Source organism: Ornithodoros turicata, chromosome 4 (assembly GCF_037126465.1).
Source record: "Ornithodoros turicata isolate Travis chromosome 4, ASM3712646v1, whole genome shotgun sequence".
Taxonomy (NCBI): Eukaryota; Metazoa; Arthropoda; class Arachnida; order Ixodida; family Argasidae; genus Ornithodoros; species Ornithodoros turicata.
In genome coordinates, this window is record NC_088204.1 from 65,481,466 (window position 1) to 65,504,860 (window position 23,395).

Below are 23,395 nucleotides of genomic sequence, written 5' to 3' on the forward strand. Positions count from 1 at the left end.
GGTCGGTCAGTAGTACAATTAATTCACCTCTGAACCGATTCCCGAACCGGTAACCGTATCAATTTTTTCGGTTCAGTTCCGGTTCGGCTCAGGACAAGCAAAAAAATCGTTCGGGTTCGGTTCGGTTTCGTCAGAAAATAACGTTTTTTTCCGGTTTTCGGTTCGGGTTCGGTTTTCGGTTCGGGTTCAGTTTCGGTTCCGATCCCTGACGGTAAGGCTTGTGTTGTGGTATGACCCAAACAGCACCTACTTGCTTCAAAGTACAGGTCACAAAATGCAGACGACACAATTTCATGCCGAGCTCTGCAAGGGATTACAGTGAACATGTACTGTAAAACTAAGTTCCTACTTTTTCTAGTGAAGAAACTCATTTAGTGATCTAATTCATCAACATAATGAGCAGGCATCTTTCTTTGCATGTGACCTACTTGTTTGATGACAACAGAACATTCAACTTTGCAAAATCTGAAGACTTGAGTAACTTAGTCACATTGCAGATGAGTATCTGGCTTTTATACTTTGGATATGGGAAGGATGATCAACATGATGATGCGAGGAACGTAAATATTAATATCAAGCACTGCATAAAAACACAATCAACTTAGATATACTTTTATTCAGTAATTAAAACATCTGAGTAACCAAGTAACAAACATACCCCCAGAACATCTATCGTAAATGTGCCCAAAGAAAGACAACCATGCAGTGACGGCAAGCTTCTTTCAAGAGCTACTATTGTGCAGTCTTTCCCGCTTGACCATCAGTAAACACTTTACGACGGGAATCTACGATAATATACATGTATTTCCGTGTACCTTTAAGCGTGCTGCTGCCTACATGGAATGGCACTGCGGCTCGTATGCAGTACTATATACACAAGGTGCTTAACTTGACGCTCCATAACATCCAGCATTGCGGAGGTCTTCAGTTGTTCTTCTTGGCGTTCTCATAGTATGGAGGAGGAGGCCCCTGCGGCTGCTGCAAGTGTACAGATAAATTTCTGATTGATTAACAAATTATGTACAAAATAGCACCTTGATGGTGCATTCTGCAAAAAGGCTAATGAAAGGTCTGCTCTTGAGGACAAAAGCTAGCAGAGAGTTTTACTGTACTATAATGACTCACTCAGAGAATCATTAATCATGTAGCCTTCATATATCTCACAGACCAACAACAAAAAGTAGGAGTGTTCAACGAGGACATTTCATGAATCATTTCCACTTCGCACATCTGTGAAGTGGAACCATCTTCAAGGTTTTCCTCCTCAATTATATACTGCACAGGACTTAAGAAGTGCTTTTGCAACTTTTTTCCTACGTGAGTCACATAGTGTGTGGCAGGTGCTCAACACTGTGCTGTACATGTGCCCCTGTGTATTCCTATTTATGTAATCCCAACAAATTTATAGTTTCGGTTCTTCACACACTCCCCTCTGTATTGCCTAACGACACGGAGCGCATGTACATAAACAGATAAGCATCAACGAGATATCTGCCAAAGCGGAAGTTTCAACCAAACCAATGGTAGCGTGTTTGTTCCCCATCACATCATCCAGATAGCGAGTCTTCCGGCTAACTGAGTTACGAATAGGTGAGACACAACTGCTGTGACAGATATCAATAGAGCCATATCCAGGCTACAATGCATTATGTTGCACACAAAATCAACAAAAGATGGAAAGAGAAAGGTTGAAATAAAAGGTGCTAATCAAGCGTAAATGTATTAACGGCTATCCTGCATGATGGAGCAAGATGGTGCATTTTAAAAATAGATGTGGTTTTAATGATGTTCTGCAAGGTTCTCCTCTCATTACAATGCTTTCTACATGTTCTATTCATTCATCCATTCTTCAGCACCAAATTTACATTACAAAAAGCAACAAAAATCACCATGCCCATATTTTATCATGGGCTTCACGCCGTATTACCACCGTCACTGTCGTGCCATTAAACAGAAAATCATTAAATACCGAATTTTTTCCGGCTGATAACGTGTGTGTTATGCCTCTCCCACGCGCTGTACTCCGGTGCATGTTATACGCGGTCTTTTTATCGGAACAGTAAAATCTGTGGCCAAAAGGGAACAAAGGCCGCAGTGCCAATGCCACCTAGAAACAGAAGGCCTTCTTATTGCCTCCTCCCCCTCCTTCGCAACGTGGACATATAAAGTCGTATAAGTTATAAGGACATATAAAGTCAGAATCCGACTGCTACTGCGATTCGCAGTATTACATAGGCCAACTTGTAAAAGTTGTTGTGAATTCGAGAAATTGCCAATGATTGCAGCTAGCTTGGAACGTGCAGACCCGAATATCTAGACAAAAAAGTGCACCACACTTTCCAGAAAATCAGTTTTGAGAAAGATATGGGACCGTTTTGCCCTTTATTTTAAAGTTTTCCCATTTAGTCCGCGGGGACGTTCAATCCCCGATCGCAGACGACGGTGGTTCATCTCCGTGGCTACGACCGCTGAAAGCTCGTTCATGATTGGCTACCGTCGTTGAAAACACGATCCTGATTGGCTGGCTCTTAGTTGTTACTTCACGTCAACGAGTAAGCAGGCTTTCTTTATCTAGGTGGTGTTGGTAGTGCCCACACAGAAAGTGCCCACAATCAGACCGGTTTGGACGTCCCACTTTCGGGTGAGTGACGTCAGCGCTGACCTTTTGCCAGCGATTACCAGAACAGGGTAAGTTGTGACTCCCATTCCATGTTTCGTTCCCACTTTTGACAGCTTCAAGGCTCAGGTCATTGGACATTCATTACCAGCTCTGCTCTGCTGAGTTTTGCATGTTCACGGCAGCATGTCGAAACGCAAAAGTTACACTGAAGAGTTTAAGTTGACCGTTGTGGTCGAAGCTTATTGGAAATCGGGCAGCTGCACTAAAGTCTCAAGTGCCAGAGGTGTCCGTTCGGGAGTAGAAGACGGCTGAAGCCTCACTGATAAAAATGCACAAGAAGAAGTGAGCAGAGCGATCCGGAAAGCCCTTGTACGCAGACTTCGAGAAGAATCTAGCTAAATGGGTATGCTGAATGGGTAGAGTGGCGCGCAGACTTTCCTTTACCAGCGGAGCACGTGTCACTGTCCCCTTGATCCATGTCCCCTTGAAGGGAGGGTCGGTACGCACAATGGACGCGTTCGCGTTTCGACTTCTCCATTGTGCGTACCGACTCTCCCTTCCACGGGATAGTGGATCATGCCAATCTCGTTTCCGGCTGTATATCAGCACTCGATGACGCGCGCTCCGCTGGTTAAGGCAAGTCTGCACGCCACCGTATGAAAGGTGCGCGTTGTACGCAGTATTTTCTTTCTTAAATCAGAATTTTTAGTAGGTGCGCATTATCGACCAGAAATTACGGCAATTGAAAACCTACAAACCCATCAATTTCTCAATAATTATCCATATTATTATAGATCAACATCAATGTGACATGGGCTACACCATTCAGGTGGTTTAATTTAAGGTTTCAGGCCTAGAAGACTAGTCCTCTGGTTCATTCATTCACTGATACCACATGTTGACATGGCCATTACAGGCAGAGTTCACAAATAAAGATAAGAAAGCTCTTCTTGCTGTCGCTCCCGTTGTCACTGTGCATCCCATTAGGCGATAAGGAACGTGCCACTACCTACCGTATCACCAACTGGAGGAAATGGTCCAGGAGGAGGCGGAGCATACGTGAAGCTTGGAGCACTTGGAGCGTATCCAGCCTCCGCTGCTTTTGCATCTGCAGATGACATTCCACCTGCAAGATTGGTACACACACAACATGCGGCATAATTTGTAAGAAATGCCACCATTTGCTAAAACAGGGTATCGTGATGAGGTTGGGGTTACTTATACAGAATATATTGCCACGTATCATCTTTGAACCACCACACCACACGGAACAGTGGCAGCGGGCGGGAAGCCGTCGAGCGACGGACTGAGATCCACGACACGTCGATTAGCAAGCGATGCCTCCAGAAGCATTTGTTCCTTCACTCGCATCAGTCTCATGGACGGATTGACGACCTTGGAGAACCTTCTCTACTTCCTCTTCTTCACCGACGCGCGCTTTCTACAACGTTCACCGCTGTGTATAAAAGCTTGTGAGCTCCCAGCTGGAGCATTCTTTACCTTAGTTCTGTCTAAGAGCTACCGCCGATTATTCGCCGTCTCGCTAGTCTATTTTCATCATTTTGCAGGATATCATTGAATTTTATTTATATGTACATCTATGCACATTTTTTATTCAATCTACTTATGTTACGCGATTTAGAAGTTCATACCAGAAGCAGTCTGCTACAAAGAAGCAGTTCTACTTCTCTCCTGGCCAATCACTGCTGCCAGCAACCACTCCTGCAGTTCTGAGTCTTCCCAACATGCCTCATTCAATGCAGATGGCGTTGATAAAAGTGGGCGCAAAATCCATCGTTTTGGTTTGTTACCAATGATATACGTTTTAATCCAATCAATCCAGTTCCTCCAAAATGGTGGCACCCAGTAAACAAGGGTGAAGTATAAGAACTGGATGGCCCACAATGATAGGGAACGGTATTTCGACCCGTGATTGGATAGATACTCAAAAAGTGGATGGAGCCTCAGGCGTAGGCAGGTCCCATTAATGGCCAGACGCTCTTTTAATATACAGCTCTGGGGGTAATATTTTGACAGTCTGTTGTAGCTGTGAGTATTAAACTAAACGCATCTAAATGACAAACAGCATCAATCGGTGAACCAATGAATTGTAACAACAAGCTAATTATGAGAAAATGCATTGATTCCATCAAAGGGTATTGTAGTTTACACCATAGTAGACATCATACATTTACGAGTGTTTCACCCTGACTTGTTAACATACATAATCGCTCGTATGCAAAGCAAATCATCGTTCATTCGAGGTCTCTCCGGCGTCAGAACGTAGCGCACACGTTCTCTCGGCATCACAGCTGCTGCACGGCAAGCGCAACAAAGTTTGCGCAACAGGGGCTAAAGTCGGAAAGCGATTCGCAGCATCATTCCAAAATTAAGAGGTGTTTTCTTGAATGCTTCAGGATTAAGGTTGATGACTTGATTCATCCCTTTCATGCCTTACTGTGGCGGTATCTGGAGTTGGAAGATCTTGTGAAATGCAGAGCGAAAATGGGTTATGCCCCAATTTCAGAAAGTTGGTTAGGGGTGCAAATATCCTGAAAAATCAGGTTGAACCCAAAAACGATGCACCCTGTGTATACGGCATGAGAGTCGACCTTATTTTCTACAAATCACAAACTTCTTGATATACAGTGTTGATATTTGCAGATATTACTTCAAGCAAAATTTGCCACATTTTGTATATTTTGGAATTTATAGATTGATATTGTTCCTTGAGATACGGGCATATCTTCACAAGTTTTCTGTTGTTTGGACAAATTTTTTTTGGCTTCCGAAATTAATTTTTGAAATACATGGACAGCTTCTTTTCTAAAACCCTAAGAAGGCACTCAATTAGGTAGAGTTTCCTATAGCAACCTATTATAATGCGGTATTGACAGCCACAAAAACTATATTTGTCGAGTCACCCTACAGTACTAATTTTTACCGCGGTAAGGAAAGAGTTAAGGAGAGACAGAGAGAGTGAGAGAGAGAGAGAGAGGTGAGGAGCCAGAAATTGGTAGAAACAGAAGAGGTCACTTTATTAACGGCGTGTAAATTTTGTTAGGACGAGCTCGGACCTGGAAATAAAACGTGGCATTAACATGCTGCCCATTCGTTCACTCAGCGGTCTCTGTGCTTAAATATGGCCAATACTGGGATATACGAGTGGCCTCAATGCAGCATCAACCATCAATACTTCGTGTCTCAGCAACGGTAAAAGCAGTTTCAGCGGCTCTATAGTGGTTGCGGTCTAAATGACCAAGAAACAGGGTGCAAGTACAGAGTGCCAATCGTATGTACCCTCTGGAGCAGTGGTTCTCAATTTGTGTGTCGCAAGTGGATATTAAAGTAGCACAGAAGTCTTTTTTTAACACCCTGTTTCCTTTGTATAAAACTGCTAAACATGCCAGTAGGATGCACCATAGGAATTAATTCACCCCATAGAGTCATAATTATAAGAAATTGAAATTGAATTCAAAGTATGCCGCAAAAAAATGACCATGCGTAATGGCAGTGGAGAGCAGTATCAGCCAGTTATCTGACTGGGACCTCGCGCTGACGCTACAGGGGTCACGCTCGCTGATTGGTCCAGAGAAATGTTGTCTGCTACTCTGCTGTCGTCTGCTAATCGGCTGTTCGGGGTTCTGAAAAAGCATTGCTCCTTGTTCGGTCATGATTCCGCCACTCCTTCTATCCCCAATTCTCTGGGGGAACTGGCAAAACTGGTTTACGGCGGCAAAGGGACAGGGTGCTGACCCCCACTGACCAGCTAACCAGTACAAGTTGCCCCTGTAATGGCATCGGTGACATGGCATCATGCTTCTCCTCCTCGTTATACCCGTAGTGCCGAGTTAAGGGTGAAACATGTTTATGTGAAACTTTTTCTGGGAAACAAATTGCGCACATCAAAACCTTTCACACTATTCGCTAAAATGACATACACACTTTCACCAGATGTCTTAATCCGAAAATTTTTTGGATTGCCCTCTGTACTCCTTTACACCCATGACCGTGTTAGCACGATCTCAGGAAATTGGCTACCGGACAATGATAAATGCAACCACGTAGAAGTGGGTCAGGCGAACAAGATGCCACAAAAGCTACGTAAAGCAGTAATGTCGGTGGGATACTTGTCACTGCTTGACATTCATCAGTGTTAGCCTTTTCCCGAATTCACTTCAGTGTTATACGGTACTTGCTTACAGAAAATGCCCTGTGGGCTACCACAGGAGCTTGAAAATCCCAGCTCTGCACTTTCAAAGTTATTCCTATGCTCTCAAAACACAAGAGAAGGGCAACAAGAACCCTATGTGGTGCTGAGAGACTGCCACTCAGAACCTGCTTCAGATTGCCTGGCTCAGAACCACTGCTGTAGAGAATTATGGCCGGTGACAGTCCAACGAATGCCACCAAAATAACATTCCCAATGCAGTACTTTCAAGTAGTAAACAGAACCCAAACTTTTGAAATCCTGGTAGTTCTGGGAGAAGCATTTACAGTAGGCAGGAAAAAAACCCAAAAAACATTGTTGTTGCACAAGATTGCCTCTTCCCAACCCTCCTCTCGTGTTGTTTTGGAGTTCCCTATTTTTCCTTTCTAAGAGGGCATTTTGTTTCACAAAGAAACAACAAACACACTCCGCATGTGAAGGTGCCCTCCAATAGACATTTTTGGGAAACCCCATTGCTTCTTGCGCACGCGTTGCATCCTGGGTGCTTTACTGTCATGGGGGATGGAAGAGTGGTCCTTCACGTTTTGTTTTCTCTCACCTTGACACATCGTGGGCAACGGGCAGAGAGAGGAGAAATCAAACTGTGTGGAGACCTTCTCGTCCTTTCCAATACACTGAATAAGCGACACTAAGCACTCTAAAATTTTCTAAAGTCGTCTATTAGGAAAAAGAAGTTACTCTCACCAGGTGGAGGATTTTGCTGGTATTGCTGTCCGACAGCAGGCGGGTACTGCCCTGCTGGGGGGTATTGCCCAGGAGGGTACTGTCCAGGTGGTGGGTAGTTCCCCGGAGGTGCGTACTGTCCAGGTGGTGGGTAATTCCCCGGAGGTGGGTACTGCCCAGGTGGTGGGTAATTCCCCGGAGGTGGGTACTGCCCAGGGTAAGGTTGCCCAGGAGGCATGTACTGTGACGGGTACGTCGCGCCAGGGTACTGAGGCGGGGTGTTCACACCCGGGTAGGGTGGCGGCATGTCAGTCATGAACACTGAGTTTGCTGCACAAACCAAACAGTAAAATCAACGCTTTTCGTGATTATTTTGATGCAAAAACGAACATACACCTTCCAAGGGGATAATATAACACGAACAAATGGCGCTGGAAATAATAGCAGAGTTGGAGGTCATTTTTGTCGTTCCACCAGAGATGCACTTCCTCTCTTTCCCTTTAGTGCGAGGGCGAACAAGAGCTGCCGCCTTTCTCCTTCACATTTAGGGGCAAGCAAGAGAGAGAGAGAGTGAGTTTGTGGCGGAGCACCAAAAATTACCTCCAGTGGCCACCTCTGGGGACAATTTCCTCGTGCTGTATTGACTCAATTCTTTTGCTAAAAATCGTAATGGCATCGGTGTTCTAAAAGGAACAGATGTTATCATCGCACCAAATTTCTATATCTCATAATTAGAGCATGAAGTTTTAGGGTTTAACCCGATTCTTCCCCGAATTGAAGGTGGCCTCCTTAGGGTGAAACACGATTTTTACCAAGCAAATTGCCTTCGCTGAAACATCCGTAGCAATGCAGACTAGCCTGTTTGGCAGCGAACTAAATTACATCACCGTTTGTCCCAGACTGGTACAGTTCGTTAGAGTAACAGGGCCCGATTTCTCCCTAAATTTAGCATACTGGAAGTTTTTTCACCCAAATTCGCATTAAGTTAGACCACAGGTTTATTTCCCCAATTTTTATCCCCCAAGTTTGGAAACACATATTTCCCAAAAAATTTCAGGAATTTCCCGAAACTCATAATTACAAATTTAATTAGTCAAAACTGATTAATCCAGTAACCCTAGCCATACTCAACTTACTACTTCAACAACTACTTCAACTTAAGAAGGAAAAGAAGCGTAGTCCATCAGCTACATACACCACTGGATGTAAGGAGACACAACAGCGCGCCAGGATAGCCACTGCTGCGCCACAATGTGCCATCAATACGGGAGTGGCAGGGAGGTCTCGCGTAGTGTCATACGGCTAGATGAAGTAGCCAATACAGATGCACAGTGAGTATGAGGGACTAAATTATCTGGCAGAGGAAGAAGCGTGACCGCTCTGTGTCCAGCCATCCTATCTGCGGCGCAGTAATATTGCGATAGCTGACGGACTATATTTATTTTCCTTCTTAAGTTGAACATGACTATAGTTGCTTGCAAGTAAGCTACCCTCTAGGACTAGTCATTTGATCGATCATGAAATAGTTATACATGTTCTTTCCCCTACTACGTAACTTAAAGGGGCACCAAGCGGTATACAAGGCAGTGATGGCCACTAACTACTTCTACAGTAGTTTAGCTATAACTACTAACTACTTTGCGATGGAGTAGTTTAACTAGTAGTTCAACTACTTTTCATGGGAGGTAGTTAAAAACACTTCCTTAACTACTGCACTTTGTCCATCAACACCAATCCCATTCTATAGTGTTCCTGGAGACCTAAATGAATCACAAACAGTGATAAAAGATTTAGTATGCATGCACGGCACAATTGCTCTGCACCTCCGTTCTCGTCAATCAAGTAGCTCAAGGTAAAAGTCGGAAGCACAATCGTGCCGTAAAGCTTGCGGCAAAATCGGAAGTAGTTGGCGCCTGCAGTAACCTAACTACTGTAGTCAACTACTCGAAATAGTAGTTTAACTAGTAGTTGCCACTACATTTCTGCAAGTAGTTGATAACTACTTTTTAACTACAATCAGGGAGTTTAACTAGTAGTTTAACTACATGTAGTTAACTACTGGCCATCACTGATACAAGGTAACAACTGCTTAATGCTCCTTTAATTATTTGTGGTACAGAACGACAAAAAAAATGTTCTTTCTCAATCAATATCAATCTCTTCTGAATCATATATCACAATTTTGGTAGCAATACACACTAAATAATAGTTTAAGTTACTATAATATAATATAAATATTAATAAATAAATATAATATAATATAAATATTAAGTTTGTACAGACAGATATGCTGACAGGCCTTTTTCATACTACACGACATGTTGCCTATGTTGGTATCGGCTAGGGGAAGAAGAGAGAGAGAGAAAGAGAGGAAAAGAGCGTGTGGATATGCACTCGTTTTAAAGGCGTCATCTTAGGCGTACACCTAACACCACACAAGGTGAACATAACATAGCGAGACATTATGGAGCTATTCATCCAATAATCTGAGGCAGAACTGATTGAATTACTCACGAGGTGGCCCATCTGGAAACACGTTGGTGGGAATCACGAATCCATACTGGGCATTTGTGGGTGGCATATATGCTGGAGGTTGCGCGAGCTGAGCAGGGCCCGAAGGCGGTGTATACGGAGGTGGCTGCATGCTGCCCATAAACCTTGACGCTGCGACAGATGCAAATAGAAACAGTGTGTGTGTGAATGCAAACACCAACGTCCAACGATGAAAGATGAAAGTCACTGAAAAGGTTAGCCAGCTGTAGGACTTGAACCCACATCTTCTGGATTGCCGGTCCAGGGCTCTACCGATTGAGCTAAGCTAACACGCCTTCTCAGCGACTTCCAGGGTGCGTCATCTGAAGGGACAAACCAGCCACTCTCTCTCACTCATCCTCCTTTCACTCTTACATTTTTGCTCACTCACACACACATTCATACGACGGGATCGACATAGGCGGCAACTGATGAACATGAAAGAACTGATGTTCTGAGGCTGGAACAACACAGAAGGGACAAATACATACAAGGCCTCAATTTGCCTAAGAAATTAACGATGAAAGATGTGGGTTCAAGTCCTACAGCTGGCTAACCTTTTCAGTGACTTTCATCTTTCATCGTTAATTTCTTAGGCAAATTGAGGCCTTGTATGTATTTGTCCCTTCTATGTTGTCCCAGCCTCAGAACATCAGTTCTTTCATGACCAACGTCCAATTTGTGGAAGCTATCGTTGTGCTGTTGAAACCTCTCCAAAGAACTACAAACACGAAGAAGAAGAAGTAGAAACAAAAAGGAGGCATCTCAAAGAAGGCATACCGTATTTACTCTCACATCGGGTGCACTTCCGTATTGAACGCAGCCCCAACTTTAGCGCCCCCATGCTGCTACTTTTTAATGGCTAACTCAGGTGGTCATTTCGTGGCAACGCAGCCTAATGCTCAGAAATTGCTAGGTGGGCGCCTGCACTGGATCACGTGCCCGTTCCCGTCTGAACATGAGTACTAGGAATCTAACGGTTTTAGACGCTTGGATCACGCTGGGGCATCACGGTCGCTCGTTTGCAGGTTTCGTCGTCTGCTAACCCACATGAATTTCGATGTGCTAGCCAATGCGGGCCCTCACCACCCTTGCAGTGCGGATCTGATGACAACGGATATAGCCGGGCAACCCCCTGCTCGGTTGTTTCGAGACTGGGCGAAAAACGTGCTTGCTGGTAAGTTCCAGGTGCTTGCAAAGCGTCACGCGAACATGCAAGATTGCTTCGCTTTGACCAAGCGAACACGACTGCTCGGGATCTGTCAAAAAAAAGTTGCCACGAAATGACCACCCGAATTCGCCATAAATTTCCGCATATAAAACGCACCGCGACTTTTAGTAGCTTGGCTGGCTCATATGTGCAACATGAGCCACTCCTAGCCTGGCCGTCTCCCTTGTGCCTGCTAGAAGGAGGAGGTGGTGGAGGAGGAGGAGAGATGTGTCAGCAAAACAGTAAAGTGAACGCATTGAAAATGCGGCCATAGCGTCCAGACTTCGACACCAGGTTTGATTTCTCAGCACGATGGAAAAAAATCACAAACTTAAAGCTGGACTGGACACGGACTTACAAAAGCTGGCGGGAGGCGCTAGACATTTGTACGCACTGATTCTACAGCCATGGGAACTGACGTCATCATCGTGAAAAGCTTCAAGGTAAATGGCATACTGACTGCAGTTGATAGAACTGGAGACAATTATGGGAAAATTGCAGTGACGACAAGGGTGTGTGATAGGATACGGTGGAGACACGGACTTTGACTACATGAAATACGTAAAACGAGAGTCTGGTGCAATTTAAGTCTATTTTCCCCTCAGTGTGTAGAACGCGCCCCCTCAATGGCACCGTGTTTTTGAGTAAAAAATGTGCGTTCGATAAGGGAGTAAATACGGTATTGACTAGCTCCAAGGGGACATAAAACATCCTAAGGACAAGAAGTGAACACTAATTGAAAGAAGGAAGCACTAGTGTAGTGCAAATATAAATATGGTACTGAGGTACGTAACGCTAAGTCAAAAAGCTCTCTTTCTTTGAGGAATTTTCGCACATTCCTGCATTAGTCTTAAAAATTAAAAATTGTAGGAAAAAGGAAAAACACCTGCTGTTCCATAACAATAAAAGTGTAGACACGCTGTCAAAAGTCAGTATCAAGCAATAAAAGTGCTGTCGGCGTAAGTGTCCCAGCTTTTGTGACACTGAACCCGCAGCATTTTTATGGCAAAATGTTGCAAAAGTGATATCAAAAGGTGCACATCCTTTAGTATTGTTTTGCAAAGCCTGCACTTGTTATATAACATGCAGCAGATGTTTATGCGTGATACGGCAATGCAAAGTGCTTCCTATTCATATGACCCTTATACAAAATGGTGTGACAGATAAGTTGCAATAGGAGAAACAAACTTACCTGTCTGAGCAGCAGCCATCATAGCCTGGCCAAATTCGATCGCTCCACCTTTCATAAACCTTAGCTTGAAAGTGCACTGGCCTGTCCAGTTGCCTGTACAAACCAAAAAGAGTAATAATGTACTAGTATTTCACATACAACTTTTCATCCCTGTATTATAGGTAGGGTTCTTCGCTTTCGGGTTTCATGATTTCTTCAAATTCGAGAGGGAAAAATTGGGTGCTATTTACACGGGAGAATTCAGGGAGAAATGGGGCGCTACGATATCTGTTTAATATGTCATCGGGGAATTTTCGGGTAAAACTAAAGGCATATGAAACAAGCCACTGCTGTGACACTGGGACGAGAAACAGGAATCTTTACATTTCAGCTCGAAACTGGCGCAGTAAATGACCGCGGTATTCAAATACTTGCCAGAGTTCTACAAAAGCTTGTCTATGACTCCTTCAGGAGGGGATTATAAATTGGTTGTCGCAAATAGCTCTCTTTGTTGATATTATGATTCACTTTTCAGACAGTTTACCTAGAACGACAAGTTGAAGGACCGCAAGGATTTCGTGTAGATATCGGGTTTTACCCGAATTCTTGAAAACTTGTTTAGGGGGAACTATCGTGAAAAATTGGGCTTAACCCGTAAATGAAGAACCCTAACTATAGGTAACCTAGAGCTAGTAAAACAAAGAGGAGCATCCAGAAAGCAAGTTCTGATTAGATATCTAAAACAACAACATCACTCTGTAACTTCTTTTGACCTTGGTAGCTAGTAGAGCTATGCAAATATTCAAAACCTCCAATTCAAATAGAATAGTTAATGGTATTCTAACAGTATTCAAGGGCAATTTTGAGTATTCACAGTTTTCAAGTATTTCCGACACGTACTGGTAGCAGCTTCGTTGGCACACTTTCATGTCGGCATTGTGGATGGGACTGAGGCAGCCGCAAATATTCACGCGTAGTGAAACGTGTTGCACAATAGGAGTAGCGACGCATTGGATTTTATGCCGACCCGAAACGTAATCCTGTTGTTATCGCCATCATCGCGTGCACAGCCGCGTCACGCGCCCATCTCGGTGTCAAAGGAGTCACGCGAACTTATTGCGAATTGGTTTGTAAGCTGAAAGCAGGAGCATGGCATACTGAGCGTGCAACACTAACAAGTGAGAAACAAGAGAGAAACTGATGTTCTGAGGCTGGAACAACATCTTCATCACTGACAAGTGATTTCCTTTACTCGCACTATTGCAGGGCTGGTAGAGAATATGGAGACATAGAATGGGCTACTTCCAAGTGCAAAGTAATCGGCTGGAAATAACCGAAACTGTGAAGCGCAGACTGATTCGTATGTGAAGAAAGGCCGCCAGACTCGCTGAAGTTGATTGCTGAAGTTGATTGAAGTTGAACTCGCTGAAGTTGATTGAAAAACGATTGCTAAGAAACTCGGACTATTATCTGTCGTCAAAGATTGCAGATATCATGAACTAATGGCTGGAGCTGTCCCGGATTACGCTCCACCTTTAGAACAGCCCTCTCCTGGGCACGATCTACTACAGAATTAAAAACAATTAAAAACCCCCAGTGCTGGGTAGGACAAGGACAGAGGATAAAAGGACAAGGACCGGCACTGAACTGCAACCAAGTGAAGTTTATTTTTTTCTAGCAAACCAGTGACACCCCTCTCACCCCGCAAAAACCGACCAAAAGAGAGCGCTATACACTAGAAAACAAGTTCTTCCAAATCTGCTTGCCTATCTGTTGTTTTTCTTTCGTGCGTTGATAAATTCTTCTATTTTCTTAGTGAAATCAATGGATGCCATACTAACGCAATTATCCCCTTCCTCTCGAATGTACCTAGCCTCCTGATAAAGAAGCTTCCCTCTTCCATGCCCGTGAAAAAGAATTTGCGTTCCGCGATAATCTGGGGGTTGTTTTTTGCAACCATCGCAATCTTTTACGTGATCTTTTAAAGTTGAATATTGGGAGCTTGGCCTGGCATGCTCCTGCAACCTGACGTTGACGCATCTCTGCGTTTGCCCAATGTAAAATTTCTTGCAACCTAAAGGAATTTTGTACACGACATTCCGTTTGCAACCGGTGAACCTAGTTTTGTGTTTTATTGTACATTCCGGTTCTTCTGGATTATTGACTTTCCTGGGAAGTGATGCCAGCGCGCCCCCTTTCCTGAAAACCACGTTGACCCCATGCTTTCTCCCTAGCTTTTTCAACCTGTGTGACGCAGTATGCACATATGGGATCACCGCGAAATTCTTCTCTAATTCTGTTTCTTTGGTTTTTCTTTGAACGACCTCCGTCATGACACGATTACATGAATCGTAAAGTATAATACAGTCGACCCCCGTTTATCCGGACGGTGCCGTTCCCGGCGTAATCGTCCGGATACCGGGGCATCCGGATAAATGAAACGACCGACTAGAAACGTCCTACAGAGCAAGGTTTAATTAAAACACAGAAATCTCGTCAATGACAGCTGTTACATAGTAGTGTAGGCACTCGATTCCTGCAAACTTTTGCTAGTTGCATAGAGTTGAGCCACGCTGTTGCGCTGCTCGGAGAATGTCAGAGCGGTCGCAAAGTATCAATGTCGGAGCCTTGTTTCTCACTGGCGTCATCGGCACCGTCTTGCTGCACATCATCGGAGGCAACAGCAGCAATCACACCGTCATCAGTCATAGCTGCACACGCGTCATCATCCTTATCAACGTCAACGTAGTCAGAAATCGCAGCATCATCTACCGCAGTTACAGTGAGCCTCTGCATCAGGGATCGCAGCTGAGCTAGGGGAATGTCTTCATCGGCCAACGGGCCGTAAGCAGCAGGCCCTCGGGTTGGAGTTTTCCCCTCTAGAACCGGACAGTTGCTCGAGATATTTCCAAATGACTCGACTGGTCAACATGACCCAACGCACACAAATAGAAAAGGGGGTCATCGTGCACAGTTGTCTCCCCTATGGAGGAATGTAGGTCCCTGACGTGTGACGGGAATAACCCCAACACAGGGAAAAGGGTGACGAAGCGGGGTCAGCGTCTCCTCTTACCCACGGTAGTCCGGATAACTGAAGCTGGATTACAAGAATTTTCGACTTTCGTTCCCTGGAATTCTTGTCCGAGTCCGGAAGCTGAAGTCTGGATAAACGAGAACAAAATACATGGAGGAAAGTCCGTTCCTGTGCCTTTTGTCCGGATACCGCGGGATCCGGATAAATGAAGTCCGGATAAACGGGGGTCGACTGTATCGGGATACCCTGACTTCTCAAACCTGAATATCTGCTGACGGACGCTCTTCATGACCTCATGACAACAGGAGTTGTCTAACGCCCTTCTTATAGCATTTTTTATGATGCTGTTTTTTACTGTTTTTGGATGGCAAGACTCATACGGCAAAACAGGCTTTTCCGTTCTTTGCTGGTATCTCCAACAGAAATGGGAATCCGACCTTCTAATGTACAAATCCAAGAACTGTAGTTCCGTCCCGTTATTCCACTCAACCGTGAAACACATGGGTGCTCCGATTTGTCTTATTGCACCCATGTGTTTCACGGTTGAGTGGAATAACGGGACGGAACTACAGTTCTTGGATTTGTACATTAGAAGGTCGGATTCCCATTTCTGTTGGAGATACCAGCAAAGAACGGAAAAGCCTGTTTTGCCGTATGAGTCTTGCCATTCAAAAACAGTAAAAAACAGCATCATAAAAAATGCTATAAGAAGGGCGTTAGACAACTCCTGTTGTCATGAGGTCATGAAGAGCGTCCGTCAGCAGATATTCAGGTTTGAGAAGTCAGGGTATCCCAATATTATACTTTACGATTCATGTAATCGTGTCATGACGGAGGTCGTTCAAAGAAAAACCAAAGAAACAGAATTAGAGAAGAATTTCGCGGTGATCCCGTATGTGCATACTGCGTCACACAGGTTGAAAAAGCTAGGGAGAAAGCATGGGGTCAACGTGGTTTTCAGGAAAGGGGGCGCGCTGGCATCACTTCCCAGGAAAGTCAATAATCCAGAAGAACCGGAATGTACAATAAAACACAAAACTAGGTTCACCGGTTGCAAACGGAATGTCGTGTACAAAATTCCTTTAGGTTGCAAGAAATTTTACATTGGGCAAACGCAGAGATGCGTCAACGTCAGGTTGCAGGAGCATGCCAGGCCAAGCTCCCAATATTCAACTTTAAAAGATCACGTAAAAGATTGCGATGGTTGCAAAAAACAACCCCCAGATTATCGCGGAACACAAATTCTTTTTCACGGGCATGGAAGAGGGAAGCTTCTTTATCAGGAGGCTAGGTACATTCGAGAGGAAGGGGATAATTGCGTTAGTATGGCATCCATTGATTTCACCAAGAAAATAGAAGAATTTATCAACGCACGAAAGAAAAACAACAGATAGGCAAGCAGATTTGGAAGAACTTGTTTTCTAGTGTATAGCGCTCTCTTTTGGTCGGTTTTTGCGGGGTGTCACTGGTTTGCTAGAAAAAAAAATAAACTTCACTTGGTTGCAGTTCAGTGCCGGTCCTTGTCCTTTTATCCTCTGTCCTTGTCCTACCCAGCACTGGGGGTTTTTAATTGTTTTTAATTCAATATGAACCAACCAGCCCAAACGCTTACTCTGCTACATCTACTACAGGTTTTCCCGGCAATTTTAATCCAAGTTCCAGCTAAATTAACCCATGCCCCATAAAGTTTGCATGGCACGTGGATTAATTTAGATGGCGCTTGGATTAAAATCACCGGGAAAACCTGTAGATTATAACGACCATGTCATATAGGCACTCCTTCCCAGGCACGACATTCGGAAGCTAGTGCTGGCGCTACTCATCGGCTCGGTTACTGCTTCCTCTATTTCTGCAATACTTCGTACTTTAGCTTACCTTAGTATTTTTGTACGAGCGGTGGATGTCCCACGGGAGATGCTTCTTTCTAAGGTTGATTATCATCATCATTCTACACGTTTTCGTAAGAGCTGTTGCTGTCGTCTGCTACGGTAGTCGTTCGTCCGCTGCTGCGCATTAAAAATTCAAATTTCCAGTGTCCAATCATGATGTAGATATTGGGGGCCGACGTGTAGCACCCCTAGCGGATCATGTGGACTGGCTCGTTATAGAGGGTGGCCGATTATGACATGGTTGTTATAATTTAGTAGGGCGTGCTCCCGGGTTACCATATGAAAGCCAAGAAATTACAAAAAGAGTGTCAGAAAGCTTTCGAAAGCATGGAAAGCATCTCTTTCGCATCTCTACAGCTCTTCTACTCCTTGTCTGCAAACACTGTTCATTTGCAGCAAGCTTCAATCGTGTACAATGACCAGCTTTTCTGCGTGAAAATTCATGGTTGTGCTCACAATATGTCCTATACGGGTCCACATGCAGCACAAGTGATTGGAAGGTTCTCTTCCAGGAAGAAGAGCTTCTGGAATATGTAGGCGCTGGGCAAAGATATCTGGCAGGGGCAGAAGAACACTGGCGGACACTCACATTTTTTATGCCCCGCGCAGGGCGTCTGACGCAGAGCGAGTTTCACCGCTTTTTCGCTGCACATTTGCTCCATAGAGGTTGGGATCAACAAACCACATTCCGCACAGGATTATGACACTGACTTTAGAGACAACCCTTCTGTGTAGCCACCTTTTCTGTCCAAGGTGGACTGGGAACTAGGGTTGCCACCAGGCCGGTATTATACCGGCAGGGCCGGTTATTTGCTCGCTCTGCCGGTTGCCAGTAGGAAGGTGATACCGGCAGCCTTTTGCCGGTATTTGTGGCTCAACACCTTTCATAGGGGTTTTTACGGGGTTTTCCTTTCAACATTCCACTACAGCTTGAATAAATTTAGAGCACAGACCCAACTCCATAGTCACAAGTCGTTTTCTTCGTTATTAATTATTATTATCATTGTTGTCTTGAGCGAGTACGCTCGTTCTTTCTTTCTTTCTCTCTCTCTGTATACTCTCCACCCCTCACTCACTTTCCCTTTCCCGTGAAAATTTCCTCCTTTCCCTCTATTCCACCTCCTCTCCCTCAGCCGGTATTTTGCACTCCGAAAGGTGGCAACCCTACTGGGAATGCAAAGTGAGTGCTGGAGAAGAACCAAAAAAAAAAAAAAAAAAATTGTGTGCACCACTAATACAAGGAAGTGTCCAGAGGCCTTTGTGAAGGCCCATACCCAAAACGCACTGTCGCACACGATCTGGATTGACCCGAAATCCTGGTTGACGCAATCCCGCTGGGCTCGCCGCGCCGGCCGCACTTCGCGTTCGTGATCCAGGTTTTCATTTGACGCCGTCTGGTGAGAGCTTTGCACAATACCCACTCAATTTCCAATTAAAAGAAAGCATTGGTCCAGGATGTCCACTTGAAATATATTCACATTAATGCAAATGCTATTTCAGCTGTCATCACCGCCTTTCGTGCCAGCCCGGAACCGGCAGTGCGAATAGAGAGAAGACGAAGAAGTGAAAGGAAGCCACCGCGCCTATGCCAACCCTCCTTGAAGTGTGTAATCATGTTAGCAAACGTGAGACAAGTGTCTGCGTCGTTGATCTCTGTTGCCGAGACTCCCTTTGTCCGCACCTGAGGACGATCGCAATTGCTGCCTAATTACGATTGCGCGCGATGTGGATCCTGCGTCAGTGCGTTTGGGGTTATCACTTTCTGAATGCAGTTGATGTGAAAGTGTTTAGGATCACCAGAATTATACGTGTGCGAGGTTTTGGTGGATCATAACTGCAGCCACACAGTTACATACCATTTGCTTCAGCTTTGACTTTTCCCTTGATGTAATTTGCACCAAATATTGGCTGTTCAATGTCCAGGTTGGACATAGTGTGGAAGGGAAAGCTAAAGGACTGCAAAGTGTCCTTCGAGTCCTTGTTGGTGAACACCACCTGGCAAGCAAAAACAGTACAAAGTAAACATCTCCCCTGTTCTCGTTAGTTTGTGACAGCCACAAATAATAATGATAAATGAAGACAGTGCACATCACATACACTTACACTTTTCGCCTAAATAACATATACTGTATATGTCATACTGGCAGCGGAACACGGTCAAAAACGTCACTTTGATCTAGCTTAAAGTGACCACATGACCAGATTTAGGCAGAACAGGTCCTGCTTTTCCAGTTGATGTCCTGCTGTCCTACCAGCCTGCACATGGCACTGTGTTGTCCCGCCTTGGTTACCACTACAAGAAACTTTAAATGGAAGAAATACTTGGCTAAATCGCAGTGCTTATTCTGTGGACCAGACCACAGGATAGGAGGGGACTTTATTCTGTGGACCAGACCACAGGACGGGGGTGGACTTTATTCTGTGGACCAGTCCGACCAAACCACAAGATTAGTGGTTGCAAAATTAGCCATGGTCACGCTACGACGGTGTGGTGTAGTGGTTAGCATCCCCGGCTGGTAATCAGAAAGTGTGGGTTCGATTCCAGGTGGAGTCGCTTTTTTTTTTCTTCGCTCCGCATGCCCTTTTATCTTAGGCGCAAGATTTGAGTCATTTTTTTTGGCTACGCGTTACAGTGAATGTGGACGATATCGCGTGGGCATGTTTGGGCGACGACGGCTAGCACACCGGAAAAGGAAAAGTGCTGAATTTTTGCTACAAATTAGGTTAGGTTAGGGCCACAGTGCCTTTCTTACATTCTAGAATTAGGTTAGGTTAGGTTAGGTTAGTTTAGGTATGGTTAGGTTAGATTAAGTATGGCATGTCATTTTTTCACACTTGAGGCGGACGCCGCATGGACTGGTCCAAAAAATAAAATGGATGCCTATCCTGTGGTCTGGTCCACAGAATAAAGCCCGCCCCTATCCTGTGGTCTGGGCCACAGAATAAGCACTGCGTGGCTAAATAGTGGAAGCGCTTTTGACTCCCATGTGGACCACTCCCGGCTTGCATCTTTGCTCGATCTAGCCCATGGAATGGCTTAACTTGTTGGCTAATGAGCCATTCCCATAATCAAAAGTTTTGCCACACCAAAGCTTGTTTGTGCACACACTGCCCATCAAGCTGCCTCAGTGGAAGTGTGGTCTTGGTTTAATGATCGTTAATGGTTGTGCTCTATTGATAATGACCAATCGCGGTGCCGACGCTCAGGACAAAAGAGCTCTGCGCATGAATTCCACTTCACGTCTCTGCAAGTGTGAAGGCACATTAAACAGAATACATTCTAGTCAAAATACATAGTTTGTAGAGTGTAGTACGTACTACACATAGAGTGCAGTACGTAAAATATGGTGAAAAGCAATAAAGACGACATAACCGCACAGTATGTAGGTTAAATAAAATGGTTCAATTTTTGACTGACAGCAAAGAATTTCTTCTTCAGCCTGCGGGGCTTTGTTTTTTCTGCAACGCTGTCGGCATCCCCTCTCCCATCTCCTCCTCAGATATTCTCTGCAGGAGGAGAGATTGAATTCAGGTGCCAAGGGAACACCCGCATTCCCTAAACCTAATCTCACATACACGCGTTTCTGTGTGAATTTCACAACATGCAGATTCCAATGGTTTACAGCACGTATAACCAAGAAGTATACAGCTCGAGTAGGCGAAAAGTCTTTGTTTTTGTCTTTTGATTCCGTGTTAGCGTCACGAAGCAACTGTGGCTATGAGCGGCGCACAGATGTCGACAGATGGAGAGAGGACAGCAGGAAGGAGTGGGAGATAGGGGGGGGGGGGGTTACTATGCGTCGTGGGCCGACTTCAGGGGGAACTGTGCCGACATTTGTCTGGAAAGTCATCGGAAAACCCAGGGAAAACCTCAGACAGCACAGCCGGTGGTAGGATTCCAACCCACCACCTCCCAGTCTTCAGCAGGACATTAGCTATCATCACCGAGCAGGACACCTTAACCCGCTCGGCCATGCCAGTGGTTTGGCGAAGAATCAAGGAAGGATTCGGTAAATCTAGCAATACACTACCCGTGGAAACATATATCGACAAATTGATGCTTGGAGAGCAACTATCCCTTTGTTTTTTTTTTTTGTTTTTTTTTGTATTGTGAACACGGATTGGTTGTCGGATCTGACAACCTAGCAGTGTAACAGTGCCAAACACATTTGTATTGCATACCCTGTGAGTGGTAAGGTAGAGTCTGCCTCGTTTAGTGCCTTTGAATTCTCGCGCATCCTGCCCTTCAAAAGTCACGTCCACGCCGTCACAATACAGCAGAATCCTGTGCAGAATAAACAGATTATCAGATCAAGTAGCGGCACTGCCATTGCTTCCCAACACTGCAATGCGTGACTTCGCACTGCGATCAACAAACAAATTTCTACGTAGATGCACGATGAAAGCTTGTTAGCAGCACGAAATGTAACAGAGTGTGTGAGTAAATGGGTGTCACGCGGGAGTCTTTAATGTAATTCTGACAATTTCCTATGTCGTTTCCTATCGTATGAGTCACAGACCACGCACCGTTCAATGACATCTGCATGGAAACACATACGCAGTACACATTCCCATAGTGAGCCGTGTTGCCAATGTTGGAATGAAGGAAACTAGGTCGGACAGACTTTACTATCTCAAAACCGAAACGAAGGAAGAGTTCGTAAAAGCTGGTGACGCAAGAGAAGCGGAGGCAGGTACTGACAACACAGCAAGTTTGCGGTTTCGAATCTTCGAGTACTTTACCTAGCTCACTTACATTTCGCCGTTGAAAATCAGGACACCTCCTGCTGTATGGGCAGTATTCAGAGACATGTTGACTCTTTTCACGGCGATGAAATTTTGCGACGGGAAACTCCGCAAGACACCGATAACGCCGATATTTACACCACAACGATGTAACAACCAGCCTCTTCCGACTTCGTACTATTCGTACCAAACATTACGACGGTGGCGCCGTTGGCGCGCGCCACGCCAATGTGGCTGTCTGCTAAGTCACACGTCAGAGATAGACTGCGATAGATGCTTCCTTCAGAAAGCAAAAGAAATAATTTCACTTTATTTCACCAGTTGATAAGCTAATGGCTAATGGTATCAGGTGCATCGAAAGACCACAGCGAAACCAGAACTAAGTAGTGCTCGGGGGCGGATCCTGACCTGGCTTTCGGGGGAGAAGGAGGGTTTCTTTCTCGAAGCAAGAGGGCCGGTAAAGGGGAGGGGGGGGGGGGAGCATTGTTTACCCTCCCTTACCCACTTCCGCAGCGCGGATCAGGCATTGATGGTGTTAAGACATTGCGCAGCAATTCGCAGTGCGTTTTGCGCTGCGCAATATAGTTTTTTTTTTATATTTAATTCTGTGTTTGCGCCGCGAAGCAACTGGTGTCTTTTAGTACTTGTCTGGTTCTGTTCCTGGACAGTACTATTTACGGGACTTTCTGGGACGGTACTATGGTGGTAGTATGGGGAATCCACTTGTATTCGCTACCTCAAATGTGCTACCGTATAAGAGCTGGAGTTGGGGGCTGACCCCCCCTCCGGCTACACCACTGATAACATTTTATATGACCGAAATGCATCCAAAACTGCAATAAGAATAATAATCATTCAACGCGAGTTTCGCTTTTTATGGCAGTTTGCAATAGGCAGGGTTATTGTTATTATTAATTTGTGGCTTTACATTGCAAGACGACTGCGACCATGAGCGACGTCATAGTGGCCGGTCTGTGGGTTCTTTAATGTGCACCGAAATCTGAAAACACGAAACTGAATGTCTCTTGCAAAAGCAATTTGTACTCTGCCACCAAATTGCTGGCGTCCTCGGACAGATTCGAACCCCCTATGAAACCAGCTACATAACAGGAGTAACAAACGAATCTGGCCTTAGTCTAGTGGTGGATGCAAGCATGGAGGAGGGGACAGTTGGGCAATCACCCCTGCCAAATCATCCCGTAGACTGCTCTGTAAGGGCACTCGCATCAACGGAAGGTCTGTAAGGCTTCGTTTCAGCTTCCAGCAAAACCTTCAGAATGCACACAAATTAAAAAGGTA

At 44.9% G+C, this 23,395-nt stretch overlaps 1 protein-coding gene across 3 annotated transcripts; it reads right to left on the bottom strand.

The window, feature by feature from the left end:
- Positions 1-596: 596 nt before the first annotated feature.
- Positions 597-22,298, bottom strand: LOC135391705 (WW domain-binding protein 2-like). 3 transcript variants are annotated; one of them, XM_064622067.1, is made up of 9 exons: positions 22,107-22,298; positions 21,533-21,635; positions 19,207-19,345; positions 12,449-12,541; positions 10,029-10,178; positions 7,695-7,844; positions 7,536-7,658; positions 3,634-3,746; positions 597-978 (listed from the first exon to the last, which is right to left on the bottom strand). In XM_064622067.1, the coding sequence occupies exons 1-9, from the start codon at positions 22,160-22,162 to the stop codon at positions 925-927; spliced, it is 981 nt and encodes a 326-aa protein (XP_064478137.1). In that variant the 5' UTR covers positions 22,163-22,298; the 3' UTR covers positions 597-924. The 3 variants fall into 3 exon arrangements, with proteins under 3 accessions (XP_064478137.1, XP_064478136.1, XP_064478138.1); XM_064622066.1 differs by having other exon boundaries at positions 7,536-7,844; positions 22,107-22,296; XM_064622068.1 differs by lacking the exons at positions 597-978; positions 3,634-3,746 and adding an exon at positions 5,627-5,697 and having other exon boundaries at positions 7,536-7,844.
- Between the last annotated feature and the right edge of the window lie 1,097 nt (positions 22,299-23,395).

Bases quoted from the DNA above. Each gene is read 5' to 3' on its own strand.
- LOC135391705 (XM_064622066.1), bottom strand. From the start codon at position 22,162: ATGTCTCTGAATACTGCCCATACAGCAGGAGGTGTCCTGATTTTCAAC. The intron at 7,845-10,028 runs GTGAGTAATTCA...TGGTTTGTGCAG, and splicing joins GTTTCCAGATGGGCCACCTC to CAAACTCAGTGTTCATGACT. The intron at 979-3,633 runs GTAGGTAGTGGC...GTACACTTGCAG, and splicing joins TTCCTCCAGTTGGTGATACG to CAGCCGCAGGGGCCTCCTCC.